Source organism: Micrasema longulum, unplaced genomic scaffold, assembly GCF_059751315.1.
Source record: "Micrasema longulum isolate JH-2025_06_02 unplaced genomic scaffold, ASM5975131v1 h1tg002377l, whole genome shotgun sequence".
Classification (NCBI taxonomy): domain Eukaryota; kingdom Metazoa; phylum Arthropoda; class Insecta; order Trichoptera; family Brachycentridae; genus Micrasema; species Micrasema longulum.
The window spans coordinates 137007-152301 of record NW_028279527.1 but is presented as its reverse complement, the minus strand read 5'-3'; the positions used below and the strand labels follow the sequence as shown (position 1 = coordinate 152301).

Genomic DNA, 15295 nt, shown 5'->3' with positions numbered 1-15295 from the left:
GCGTCAATCTCATGTAAAAAAATAGTAAAATGTAAAAATTAGACACTTAAACAAAATGGCCAATTGCGCTGAACCTACTTTGAATTTAGTTTGAGAGAACAATTAGCACATTTTTTTTATTTAACTTGATTTTATACACCATTTTGGGCAAACGCGGCGGCACGCGGCTCGGCATCTTGACAGATCGAATGAGTTTCGAAAAATTTTCGACGTAAAATGTGAATTGGGGGATATTTGAATGAGAATGCATGGGAAAAAATGGAACTTAAACATTTTGCCGTAAAAAGCGGAAAACGTAAAATCGAGGAACGTAAAAACGAGGTTACACTGTATTAGCTCATTTATATCAATTATTTGACTTAATTACTCATTTATGGTAATTATTTATCTCATTAGCATTTATGTAAATTATTTGACGTATCTGCTCATTTATGTATTTTTTAAAACATATTTTGATTCAAGGACATGGAGTTATTTGATCTGGAAGACTTTTACTTCAATCGAGTGAACATGAGCGGCTGGCGGCTCGTGGACTTGGACAGCGATAAGGTGCGGGACACTCTGCAGCAGATGGAGCGCTTCCACCCCATCGGGACCAACATACTCTCCGAGAGGGGGACCATAGAGGTATACAGTGCGGGAGGGGGAGAGAGGACATGATTGATTATCGTTGGCAACTGATTGGACTCAAAGTTAGACAGCGGAGAGACTATCACTCCCCCTCACGTCTGTAGGATTAAAGTGTTGAGGGTTTGGTTGGAGTTCCTACCCCAGTTAGAGATTGACAGAGAAGACACGAAGTTGGTGTTTAATGCGTATTTATTACATGGCGAATAAGATACAGCACTTGGTTGTGTAGCTCAAGGCGCGAGCGTAGCGGCGATGATGGGTTGAAGTAACTGCACTTGAACTACATGCTGGAACTGTGTGATGCCGTGCTGGTCTGACGTGAATTGAACTGACTGACGTTGGCTGTGTCCTGTGGTCTCTTTATAGACGACGTTCCTTTGTAGTTCATTTCTTCATGGTAGGGACGGTGTGAATGTACTGTAGAACGATGCCCTCCGATTTCATGTGAAATACTCATAGGGTTGCATTTTACGAATGTATTGGATTCGATTGAAAATTATGGCATTGCATCGTCGGCCATTAGTCTACTTCAGGTGAACTAATTTAACACGTGTGTGTCATCGACTATGGACTATGGACCCTGCACGTCTGTTCACTGTACTTCATATTCCTAACGCCCCTATATACCTCCGTCGACGCTTATCGGTTCATGGTTTACCTCTTTGTTCTATTTCTCAAAGCACTTTCTCAGTACCCATCCACAATTCCTCTTCCTTCTCCGACTCATATAGTGTCCATGCGGCTTCACTGTGGAATCATTTCCTATCCACTATTTATATATATTAAACGCCCAGAGGGCTCTTAGAATTCCATTCAAATTTTAAATATTCCTTATCTGCTTGGATTTGTTATAATATATGCTTGGGACCAATAGTTTGCAATTTAGAAGGGATGGGTCTACACTGACCCATTTTTTCAGACTGTTAAGGGGTTTCATCGGTAACTCGGCCATTTTAGAGAGTATCAATTTTTATGTTCCTGATGGCTATCTCCGACAGCGTCAGCACAGACTGTTTTACCTCCCGGTTTCCAGAACCAACCTGCCTCTGGTCATGCCGATTGGAAGAGCAGTCGAGCAGCTGAACATTATCACTTTGGAGATAGACACCTTTCACATTAGTGAAACTATGTTTAAGAGGCAAATACTCTTGCTATTAGAGAGTATTATACCTTAATAATATCGAACCATTGCTCGAGGGTTCTTGGTTTGATATAAACTTCCAATTTAACGTCTTAAATCCTTTGTTATTTGTTATGTTACTTTTAAATAAATAATTTGAATTTGAAAAAAAATTAATAATACATGTTTTAGTAGATCTGATGACTAAGTTCTTCTACTTTCCACCAAATCACACATTTATTTTAACTAACTAACTCACTAACCATCACGCCATTTCCCCGGAGGAGTAGGCAGAGAGGATAGAACGCCACACCACTCTGTCCTGGCACACTTCCTTTGCTTCCTTCACATTCATACATCTTCTCATGCACGCACGTCGATTATTCCGACTTTTCACATGACCACTTTCAAGAATTTGTTGTACTTGATCATGCCATGTCTTTCTCGGCCTTCCTCGACTTCTACAACCAGACACATTCGCATCATAAATCTTTTTAGCCGTTCTTTCATCATTCATTCGCTCCACATGACCGAACCATCGCAAAAGACCTTTCTTAATTTTGTCGATAATGCTTAACTCAGCCTTGCATTCTGCTCTAATTTCGACATTAGGGCACCTATCATGCATTGTTTTTCCGCACATTCGCCTGAGGGATCGCATTTCAACAGCATTCAGTCTACTTTCGTCCCTTTTTTTCCAATTCCATGCTTCGCTTATTTTATATAAATTTTATATTTGAAGCACTAACCTTGTGGTGATTTTATTACATTAAATTTACATAATGTTTACGACCGATTTCCATCCTAAACAAGCCTTCTCCATTTTCTCCGCTGGAAGGGGTTTCTTGCTTGGAATCCCTGTTCCAATAATCTCCTGGAAACTGGCCCACCGACAAGTCGGTTTGTTTATTTATTTAACATTTTATATACATATGCAATATATATAAATATATTGCGAAATTAAAATGAGAAAGATGGATTACATATGAAGTTATTAATTGAGTAGATACACACGAGTTACATCATTACAATTTTGTGCAGAAGGAATTTACAATAGCGAACACTGGCGGGGAGCTGGTGGACGGGCGACACGAAATGCCAAGATGAAATGTGCATATTCTTTCGGTGCACGACGTTTAATTACATGTCCGAGCTGACGTTGCATCGGATTACGCGTTGCGGGCCAAAGCGGTGTTCGGCCCTGTCAACTTCACGCTTGATGGAGACGTCCTCCACATTTGCTTTTCTTTTCTAGACGGGCCCGGCGCTGATTTATGACGCGGTGCACGTGTTGGCCCTGGGCCTGGCGGCTCTGCAGACGCCCCTGCGGCCGGCCAACTTGAGTTGCGAAGCCGCCAACCCGTGGGACGATGGCCTGACCCTCTACAACTACGTCAGCTCTGTAAGTACTGAACTCTGGCATGGACCTGACCTCATCTGACAGGCATCTGACCTGTCACTGGGTGGTATGAGTGGCCACTTTACACACCATGTGCCTTTTTTAATTAGATCTTTTTTTATTAATTTACCATTCTGCCCATATTCAAACATGTTTCTGTTTTTGAAAAAAAAAACGGGTTTCAAGGCGGCGTGGCAAAACCTCGGCCACCTCACCCCCGTGAAACTGTTTCTTTAACAGTTTAGAGCAATGGGACTTGTTACAAGTAACAGTTTGATTAATCTGTTTTAGATTTTTTACCCATGCCGCCTAAACTGTTATTTGGAAACAGTTTAATTTGTTGTCAAACTATGTCACTAGTGATGAGAAATTAATGATCACTGATCAAATCGATTTTATCAGTTTTTTCATGCAAACATGAAACTCTGTTTCCAAAAATTGAAATAAAAACGCAAAAACCATCCTATTATTGTGTGTTAAGGATAATTTTTCACAAAAAAATTAGACATTTATATTTTTTTCATGAACAACATTAACTGAATTATTTTTTTATTCGATCAATTTACATTGATCAATTTGTCCCATCTCCAACATTTTTTTAAAATGATGTTACCTTGTAAGAATGTCGTTAATAATTAGGTTTATTTTAGTTTGAAAGCTGATTTTATACATTTATTTTATACGTCAAGCATTGTAAAAAAAAAAAATTACACGCTAGAAACGAATGATTTTTTGTGTGTCAATATTAGACGTTACTACAAAGTTACGTCGTCACTTTTGCTGACAGCTGTCATTCTAATACATTTATACATTTATTTTATACGTCAAGCATTGTAAAAAAAAAAATTACACGCTAGAAACGAATGATTTTTTGTGTGTCAATATTAGACGTTACTACAAAGTTACGTCGTCACTTTTGCTGACAGCTGTCATTCTAATACATTTATACATTTATTTTATACGTCAAGCATTGTAAAAAAAAAAATTACACGCTAGAAACGAATGATTTTTTGTGTGTCAATATTAGACGTTACTACAAAGTTACGTCGTCACTTTTGCTGACAGCTGTCATTCTAATCAAGCTTTATTTTAAGGCGCTGACAGATGAAAGTGAAAACGGATTACATCTTACATCTAGAATTTATTTTATTATTTTATGGTTTTCAACCTTTTCTAAATTAGTTCAATTTCATCAAAACAAAATTTATAAATCACATCTCGTAGCGTTCGATAAGTGACAGGACGCCGTAAATGTAAACAAACGACACGTAGAAAAAGGAAACTATCTACAATACTCCATAGACATATACAATCCATAGACATTCATGAAAAAAAAATCCGATGACGTCACAAAACATCCGATGACGTCACAAAACATCCGATGACGTCACAAAACATCCGATGACGTCACAAAACATCCGAAGACGTCATACTTGATGACGTCACGATTAGTTTGTTATTGGCACCATTCAAATGACTAGAATTGAATCCTTTATATCTCCCTTAATTCTCAACAGATTTTAATAAGAATAGTACCAATCGGCTTGTGATTCTTAGATCGATTTGTTAGCTAATAAAAAAATCCACGATAATTGCTCATTGCCCGGACAGGTGAGCGCGCACGGCTTGACGGGCCCCATAGAGTTCTCCGAGGGGCGGCGCACGAACATGCGGCTCAGCCTGCTGCGGCTGCGCGGGGCCGCGCTGGAGCCCGTGGGCGCCTGGACGCCGGCCGGGGGCCTGCAGCTGTCCCACCCGGGGGCCTTCACCCACCAGGCCGGGCCCAACTTCACCCTCGCCGTGGTGACTAGAGAGGCGAGTTGTCACAGAAGCTAGGGATTTGAGTGGAAGCCCCTTGATGATTTTCCGAATGTTTGAGTTTGCCGTTTACCATATTGATGTGTTATATACTTATTTTTAAAAAATTGGTGTAATGGTCAGCTCGTTAAGCGGTCTCGGGTTCGATTCCCGGCGTGTTTAATAATAATAATCATGTATTTTTATTTATATCCCTACAGAGATGAGGTAGAATTTTTTCAAATTCAGGATTATGGATATTCGAGCGTTTACGGGGCTTATGACCTGTCATTGGCTGGGTTAAGTGGCCACTTTAAGTAGGTACTACAACATTCCCCATTCCGCTTATTAGCGAATATCCACACAGGTAACATTTTTGATTTTTGTATATATGTTATTAAACGAGAAACCATTCACCAACCATCAACCAGCCGAAGACAGGTCATAAGCCCTGTAAACGCTCGAATATCCATAATCCTGAATTTGAAAAAATTCTACCTCATCTCTGTAGGGATATAAATAAAAATATATACCTACTCCCCCTTGGGAGAAATCCAGATTTGTGTATGTACAAATTCACGTACCAAAATAATGTTGTATAATAATCATGGTTTATTAACAAAAATAACAATTACTTTATCTACTACGTACACACTTAGGTAATAGATTTCTCTGGATCATGTCTAGTCTGCCTAACTAGGTACAACCTGTTTTAAGGCAGACATTTTTATGCAAAATAAACACCTACTATTTAATTTACTATACAGTTATACAATATTAATTTTTACTATTTATTATTTAAGAATGTTTTTGAATAAATTTTCCGATTTTTCTCGATCTAAACCAATGTTTTACAAATTTAATTAAATGAATCTGGGTCATGGTTTTGCAATGTTTGGGTAACATATTGGATATTTTGGGGCCCAGAAACCAGCAAGCAGCAAGCAGCAAGCAGCAAGGAAAATTTGCAACAAATATGAATGTATGATGTATGCCTGGAGAGCGAACTGGCGATGAACGAAAGTCAGTCAAAAGTGATGGTATTTGAAAGGGGAAGTGAGGTTACTGACTGCATAATAAATGTAAACAACGAATGTCTCGAACAAGTAAAAGAAATTGTGTTTCTGGGAAGTATGTTTTCAAGAGATGCAAGAGTAGAAAAAGAAGTTGAAAGGAGAGTGAATGCGGGCAACAAAATGAACGGAGCACTAAGCACAGTAATTTCTAATAAAAATATGTCAATCGAAGTGAAACTGGCAGTGCACCGCGGAGTTTTAGTCCCAATACTTATGTATGGAAGTGAAACATGGAACTGGCAGAGGATGGATGAATGCCGAGTGAACGCGGTTGAAATGCAATCTCTTAAACGAATGTGTGGGAAATCAATGTATGACAGGGTTACGAATGATGAAATCAGGCGAGTGTAAATCTGAGTCAAGCATAATTGATAAGATTAAAAAGGGTCTCCGAGATGGTTTGGTCACGTAGAACGAATGGACGACGAAAGAAGGGTAAAACAAGTATATATAGCAGAAATTGTGATTCCGCAATTTTTTTCGCAAAAGTCAACAGATGGAAGAGTTGAGGAAATGTGGATGTTAAAACATGGGCAGAATGGTGAATGTTACACAGTGTGTAACGTGGCCACTTAAACCAGCCGATGACAGGTCATAAGCCCTGTAAATGCCTAGACTTCCATATTTACTTCTCAAAAACGTTTTCCCTCTCTGTTGAAATAGATTTAGATTTTTTAGCAAGAAAAGCGATTTGCTTATGAATGTTGATAAATCGAAAGTGATGGTTTTTGAAAGGGATGAAAATATAACTAAATGTGAGATCAGCGTGAACGGAGATATTCTGAATCAGGTAGGAGAATCTGTGTACCTGGGAAGTATGTTTACTAGGGACGGAAAGGCCGATAAAGATATTGAAAGGAGGGTGAGTGCCGGGAACAGGGTGAACGGTGCACTAAAATCTACTTTGGCAAACAAATGTTTATCGCAGGAGGCTAAACTAGCAGTTCACAACGGAATTCCAGTTCCAACTCTAATGTATGGGAGCGAAGTATGGAATTGGAAAAATAATGATGAAAGTAGGTTGAATGCTGTCGAAATGCGATCCCTCAGGCGAATGTGTGGTAAAACGTGTGGATGTATGATAGGTGCACAAATGTCGAGATCCGTGAAGTGTGTAAGGCTGAGACATGCATTATTGATAGAATTAAGAAAGGGGTGCTGCGTTGGTTTGGACATGTAGAGCGAATGGACAGCGAAAGAACGGCTAAAAGGATCTACGATGCAAATGTTGATGGATGCAGAAAACGAGGAAGACCGAGAAAGACATGGCACGATCGAGTCCATCAAATACTTGAAGATGGACATGTCAAAAGTAGGAATAATCGGCGTGCGTGCATAAGAAGACGTATGAATGTAAAGGAAGCGAGGTCTGTATGCCAAGATAGAGTGTTATGGCGTTCTATCCTCTCTGCCTACCCCTACGGGAAAACGGCGTGATGGTTTGTTGTTGTTGTTGTTGTTGCAAATAAGTTACTTCAGTATAATAAAAAGAACTAGCAGAAATCAGTCGGCTGTCGCTGTTTACCTTTCCACAGCCGATATGACATATCTTGCCATTTTAGGAGAAGCCGTACGTGATGGTTAAGGAAGGCTGGAACCTCCAAGGAAACGATCGCTACGAGGGATTCTGCATCGACCTTCTGCAGAGGATAGCGACCAAGGTCGGCTTCTCTTACACGCTCCACCTGGTGCCGGACAACATGTACGGAGAGCTGGACCCCGAGACCAACCAGTGGAACGGAATAGTCCGGGAGCTGATGGATCAGGTAGCTTTAAACCAGCAATTTAGAAATTCACTATTTTTGTGGCTGGGAAACTACCTATTTGAATGTTGTCTTTCTGTTACGCTTTTGCAAATGGCTCCCCGATGCTGTGCGAAAAAGGCAACTGCATGTGGGACTGGTTATGCCTAACCTTGAAAGAAAGGGTATCAGAATGAAATTATCTGTGTCAGTACCTTTGCAATTTTAAAAATCAGTTACCACATTCGTATCTATAGCGTACGTCAGAACACGGCGAATAAAACTGGGCGCTTTTATTATTTTATTATTTAAATCTTAAAGTAGGGCACACATATCATACATATTGTTATGTGTGTTCTAATAATAACATTGCAAATATATTTAATTTATAAATTGTTTATCACATATGTCTTGACCATTATTTTAAATTTTGATATGTTTTTTTCTTCATAAATATTTTTTTCCATTTCGTAATACTTTTTAATTGCTTTAAATAAAATGGAATTTTGTGACTTTGCCTTTTTCCTAAATGGAAGTCTAATTTTGTTCTTTTCTCTAGTATTGTGATCGTGTTCATGCTGGTTTATGGGTTTTTTGAATGGTCCCATAATAATTAATTTATCAAAAAAACGAAATAATAGAGACACCCCAATGATGAATATCTATAGTGTGTAAAAAAATCACCACTCTGGTGCCGTAATAACAATCATAACAAACATTGAAAGGATTGAAAATGTTCAACGAATTTTTTTTAAATACCTGCATTATAAAAACAATAAAACGCTTTGCACTTACAGCCAATCTGCCAAACAAAATGGATTTTTTACCCTTGAAAATAGACGCACTGTATCTGTATCTATCACTCTTTTAACCTACTCTCCAAAATTAATCTTAATGTCCCCTTTCGCGTGACAAAAAATAAGTATTTATTCCATCTGCCAGTCTGTAGCACTAACTATGCACAACACTCTTTCCTCTTCTTCTTCTTTGGTCTCAATCCTGGGATTGGCTGGCAGCAATTACATTCATTCTTCTCCTCCATTCCTCCCTGTCTTGTGCGGCTCTTTTAAAGTCAGCATATGATGAGCAGCGCACGTCCTCTAATAGGTCCTCCGGGTACTCTCGGCGTGGGCGTCCCCTAGAATTTGTCCCCTCGGTCATCCCCTCTAAATAGAGTAATATAATAAATGAGTAGTTTTACGTTTTGATCCATTAGTTTCTTTGTAGACGTCGCTCAGTACGCAAATCGTGATTTGAATTCAACTATGCCGTGTTGTGCCCTTTTAAAGTGTAGAAATACTGCTAGGATCTTAAAGAAACAGATGGGATCAAATTACATGAATAATTAGCAAATGAATGTGTAAGTAGCAAATTCATTACTTAAAAATTTAATTATTTTTCCATCTGTCAGATTGGCGAAGAAAACTAAATGGACATTTCGTTAGTGTTTTCAGGGTAGTAATTTTTTTTACCCTACTTTGCTCATCTAATGAGAGAACTAATGAAAATTGGACCTCGGATTAAACAACTCTATGGTGGACATTTGACCGATATTATCTTTAAAACATCAAATATTATTTAACATGATATAAACATTTACGTTTTACGTAAAATAAAAATTGTTTTATATTTTAAGTTCAAAGTTCATTAATTCAATTACTCTTATTAAATGACCCTTTACTTATCTACTCTGTTGTGTCAATCAATGTTTCCACGTGCACAATAAAATTTTAGAGAAATTAACTTTTTTTACCTTACATTTGTGTTAGGATTATATTTTTCCGTGCAACATTACGCGGCGACATCACGAATGCGCGCGGTGAAAGTGGGGCATAGTGGGGGTATTTTTGGACACAGTCCGATGTATTCAAACATGATTTTACGCTCCTTCTGGACTATTCTTAATTCTATGGTATATATAGGTACAATAAATTACTATTTTTTTCTGTGGTTCTGTGTGACACAGCAACTCTCATCTATGAAATCAACTCAAACGACTTAATTTCGCGATATATTATATTGTGTGGCTATATTATCCATTAATTTAACACATAACTTGTAAAAAAGCTTATGATCCAGTCAGTATTAGGTATTTTCATTACGATTGAAATGTCAACTGGCCGATTTGTTCTAGAAATGAATAATGCCAAAAACGGCCGCGCCGAGCGCCACAAAAGTATCACCTCAAAGAAAAATAGTCCTTAAGAAATAATGTTAGAAATACTGTTTTCCAAATGACAGGCGTCGTAGCGCAGTTGGTTGGACGGCCAACTGTGAAACTGGCGTCGCGGGTTCGATTCCCGGTGGTTGCAAGAAGAAAATCCAAGAAAGATTTTTTTCTCAATTGGTCTGGGTGTTGTGGTGTTTTCATTACTTCCTTCCATATCCCCTCTATCCCACCTGCTAACAGGCCTCAAAATAGAGGCTTAGCGGGTTATTCTTTAAAAAATAAAAATAAAATCTAGAATATTCAAATAATTTGTGTAATCCGCAAGTTTATTCAAGGAGAAAAATACCGCCACTTGGTTAAAGATGTTCAAAATATAGTACACTTATTTGTATGAAGAAATAAGCTGGAGCAATCGGCTAGTTCCTCGACTCATTGCTGGCGCTGGGCGCGCTTTATTAAAATTTTATTTATATTTGAAGAAACATACAAATGATGACAATGATTCATAAGAAATATTAATTATTTGTTTAATTTTCTGTGAATAAAGTCATCGTCATTCCCTTTCCGCACCTAATGGTGCATAGGGCACTGCATTGTTAAACCAATCGCAGCATATCTGATCACTTTTTTGTTAAATGAAAGTAAAATGATCAGTTTCACGTTTCAGGTACCCGTCCAGGGACTGTGAAATATTCTAGTGTGAAAGCACCCTTTTAAATAAATATTTCACACCAACCATGTCGGGAATCGAACCCGAGACCTCTTGCATGGTAGACAAACGCGCTGACCATTACACCACGAGGCCGACAAATTATTATATTATGGATAGTCAAATATAATGGTAAGCAGCGCATAATCGCTTGTATACACGATTCGCCTCTGGTATAGTCAAAAAAAAAATTATGCATCGTGTTATCATCGTTATGATTTTTTTAGGTTTTATAATGTTTAAATTACAACGCCCGTGACGTCACAAGTTGCCACCGGTGAGTTGTGCCGACATTTAAAAAAATAGTCAAAATACGCAAAATGTGGAAAAAGACGGCTACCCAGAAATCGTAGTCTTGTAATTGAATGTGAGCATTTTCGACGCCCCTTCTGACTCATTTGTTGGAAGGTAATGAAGGCGAGTACATCGACTAATATCAGACTGTTTTTTTTTTAATTTCAGAAAGCTGATTTAGCAGTGGCTTCGATGACAATAAATTATGCACGGGAAACCGTTATTGACTTCACTAAGCCATTTATGAATCTTGGCATAGGGATCCTGTTCAAGGTATTTATTTACATTCTGCGGACCCAATGTAGACGTTTGTATTCTCAATCGAACTTTTGCCCCCCCCCAGAGTCCTTGGGGCTGACCGTCGGTACGGCATGAGATTCTGAACTTGTTCTACTCACCTGGGGTAATCTAGTTTTAAAATTCGAGTTCATTTCGTTTTGTTTGGAGGTTTTTGGCATGTAAACACCACAGGAATGGAGACGTTTGGAAGAGGTCTTTATCCAGCAGTGGAGAGAATAAAGCTGCAGAAGAAGAAGAAAAGACTGCGGACCCGACAGACTTTGTCCCGCCCAAACGTTGGCTTGCCTGATTTTTTTATAAATAAGTAGGTTTTTTACATGGGAGTTGTTTTATATACAGGGTTTATATTTCAAAAAGTGGATTTTTCTGCAATTAAATATCTTTAAATTTATCCAAACTATTGGGGTCAGGAGAGATATATTAATGTGGGCTAATCAGGAACTTCTCAGCATTTGCTCACGTGGAGAGAAAACCACTTAAAACTCTTCAAGAGAAGCCGGCCTGTTGGCAGCAGTCAACGGGCCTGCCGTTCCACTAGAGGAGTGTTCGGCATTTTGTTCCCTACTTTGGTTTATTTTACCAATTGCCTGCACTATATTTATCATGTATGATACTACCTCTCTTGTGCGTTTTTTATAATAAGATAAATAGGTACCTAGGTACTTGTTTATGATTGAATTTTTTTATATTGAATTTTAGTAGGTACCTAGGCACAAAATGGGTAAGAATTTTTGCAACCTTCTAAGTGAGTGTAGACTGAAAAATGTTTTGCGGCTTAATTATTCTTCATCTCATATATATACGAGGGGCGTTCAATATATTCTCGGTATGGGTATGAAGGAAAAGACTTAGGTTAATCTTTTTTTTTTCTCAATATAGTCACACTCAATATCTATGCACTTCTTACTTCTAGCAATCAATTTATTTAAACCCTCGAAAAAATATGATTCCAGTTTGCTGTCAAAATGCTCATTAATCGCCGCTTTTAACGAGTCACCATCGTCAAATCGTTTCCCACGAACGTCTTTCTTTAGATTTGGAAACAGAAAAAATTCACTTGGTGCCAGGTCTGGAATAAACGTTGGGTGGTTGATTTCTGCAAAACCACATTCACGAACTGCAGCCTTTGCAACTTGAGCCTTGTGCACCGGTGCATTGTCATGGAGAAGCAGGATCCCTCTGACCAATTTTCCCGCCTTTTCTATTTGATCGCCTCCCTCAATCAATAAAGGATGCTAGAGTAGTATTCTCCGGTGATATTGATGCCCTTTTTCTTGTAATCTATCAGCAAAATTCCCTGGGAATCCCAGAAAACTGTAGCCATGACTTTCCCTGCGGATTGTGTCACCTTGAACTTCTTTGGGTGCTCTGTACCTTTTTGGTGCCACTGCATGGACTCCCGTTTACTCTCAGGATCATAGTGATGAGCCCAATTCGTTACTGGCCTCGATTGGCCGACCCGATCGCTCGTCGTCTCCTATGCTCTCTCTGCCCCTCTTAAATTCACTGGACCTCTTTTGAACTGTCGATAATGAAGAAACAGACTTCCCGTGAACTTCTGACACCTCTTTGTGGATGGTTTTCTGATCTTTTCCTTGTTTGGTGAGGAATTTTATAACGGCACGGTACTCTAGTTTGTTTAACTTTGCGAAATGACTCATCTTGCTTATGTTTCGGGGACAGCTACTCAATGACTAATGATCCGTTTGTTATTAAACTTAGTACTTATACTTACTAATAAGCGCAATATAACAAGGTAATTAACTATCCATTCATAGTTGCACTCCTTATCAATACCGAGAATATATTGAACGCCCCTCGTATCAATCGTAGTTTTTGTGTTACGATAAGGTGCCATCCCATCACGTCTTTGGTTTAAGAAAATTTTGCTGAACAAAAAAGATACATCCACCATTTGTCGAATGAGGATAGGGGCATTGCTGTACGAGGACTCACCTTGCGAGAATTGGCGTCTTTGACTCCCTCATTTGCGATTGTCGTTTTGGAGAAGAAGATCTCAACCACTTATTCTTTGTTTGCCCAAAAAATGACCAAATGCCAACCTTTTTCAAGACTTTGGCCCAAATATCCAGTAGTTTTTTGTGTTACGATAAGGTGCCATCCCATCACGTCTTTGGTTTGAGAAAATTTTGCTGAACAAAAAAGATACATCCACCAATTGTCGAATGAAGATAGGGCATTGCTGTACGAAGACTCACCTTGCGACAATTGGTGTCTTTGACTCCCCCATTTACGATTGTCGTTTCAGAGAAGAAGATCTCAACCACGTATTCTTTGTTTGCCCAATAAATGACCAAATGCCAACCCTTTTCAAGAATTTGGCCCTATTAATTTCTCTTCCTGCAAATATCTAACTCACCTTAGCGAGCAGGAATCCATCTATATATAACCTTTTGCTCGACTGGGGCCTGTTGTTGGGTGAGCATGGGGGGAGGATTGATCGTTTGGTGGAGGAATTCTCCTTTTTAGTTTTGAAACGAGAAAGGAGAGAACTTTCTCGGAACTGTTAGACTTACCTATGTTAGTGTTGCTTGCAGACCCGACGGTTGGGCCTGGTTGCTGGTTACGTACTGCGAACCAGTTTGTTTATAAAATTTCAACATGACATTGACAAAAGCATACAATTTATTATGCAAAGCAATTTGATAATTAAAAAAAAATGTGCCATTTTACACGATACATCTCTCCTTGAACGCGATTATTTGACCAAAAACAAGATTGATTTGTGATAATGATTTTCAGGTTCCCACGTCGCAGCCGACGCGTCTTTTCAGCTTCCTAAACCCGCTAGCAATAGAGATATGGCTGTACGTTTTGGCTGCGTATATCCTGGTGTCATTAACACTCTTCGTGATGGCCCGTTTTTCTCCGTACGAATGGTAAGTTCTCATCAGACCTTTCACGATTCACTTGTTTTATTTTTCGGAAATCATTCAATATTTTACATGCCTACGTCCAGGCGGACAAAGAATATCTACAGTTCTGTGTGTGAAATAGCACCGGAGCCCTGGACTGGCGTTTTCAACTCGATGGCTGCTCTCAGGTGAAAATTCTGACTGAGGGAATCGAGCGGAGATATAGCTGCCTCGTATTGCAGAGGTTGACGCGTTCACCAACCATTCTCGGGGTCCCGGGTTTGATTCCCAGCAGGGTGAATGTGAAATATGACTGGAACTAAAGCGTAGGACTGATCGCCTTACCTCAAAACTAGCATCCCAGATTCTGGTTTTTTGTCGCTTTTGGACACGGGAAAGCATCGAATGACAGTGAATATGATAGTAACATAATTCGTGTGATAAAGTGATTGTGCACTTTACCCAAATATTTCAAGTTTGGTGGCCATTTTCAATGAGTTGTAAATGACTCACTATTAGAAAATGGAAATCGAGGTTGGGTAAAGTGGGGTTCGAACCTCGGACCTCTGATCCGTGAGTCTGCAACACTAGACACAGGACCACAGCCCGATTCAAATCATTTATGAAAATTGTAAAGAGGAGTAGACCAAGGTTTGACCCTTGTGGTACTCCGGAAAAAAGATGGAAGGACTGGTATGGTCGTGTCCAATAAATGGACAACACCAGACTCCATTTCAGTCACATGATCACAGGATGACAGAGCATAAGCTCTGGAAAGACCTAGATTCAAAACAGTATGATCTGAAAAAACATCTAAAATTACATTTTAATATGGAAGTCTAGGCATTTACAGGGCTCGTGACCTGTCATTGGCTGGTTCGTAGCCTATTTATGTCCAAAAAAAATTCCCCCTCAGTTACAGTAAACTTCAATCCAAATAACTCCATTGAGAGTCAAATCCAGCTGTGTTTACAAACATTCGGATTTTTAATTTTATTCAGATAAAAAAAAAAGAAAAAAAAAAATTACTACATACTAAATACAAGTTTTATATAAATAGATTTTTTACCCTTGAAAATAGACGCACTGTATCTGAGTTATGCTATTTACATAAATTATTAAATAATAAAGTAGACTCTTTTAACCCACTCTTCAAAATTAATCTCAATGTCCCCTGTCGCG

At 38.9% G+C, this 15295-nt stretch overlaps 1 protein-coding gene across 1 annotated transcript in view; it reads left to right on the top strand.

Annotated features, from left to right (window-relative positions):
• LOC148272327 (glutamate receptor ionotropic, kainate 2) overlaps window positions 1–15295 on the top strand; it is a 42116-nt gene that overhangs the window by 16803 nt on the left and 10018 nt on the right. The window contains exons 7-12 of the mRNA XM_088240199.1: window positions 463–627; window positions 3006–3152; window positions 4761–4964; window positions 7585–7788; window positions 11106–11210; window positions 14001–14137. Coding sequence (XP_088096325.1) covers window positions 463–627; window positions 3006–3152; window positions 4761–4964; window positions 7585–7788; window positions 11106–11210; window positions 14001–14137 — 962 coding nt within the window. The remainder of the gene's footprint in view (window positions 1–462; window positions 628–3005; window positions 3153–4760; window positions 4965–7584; window positions 7789–11105; window positions 11211–14000; window positions 14138–15295) is intronic.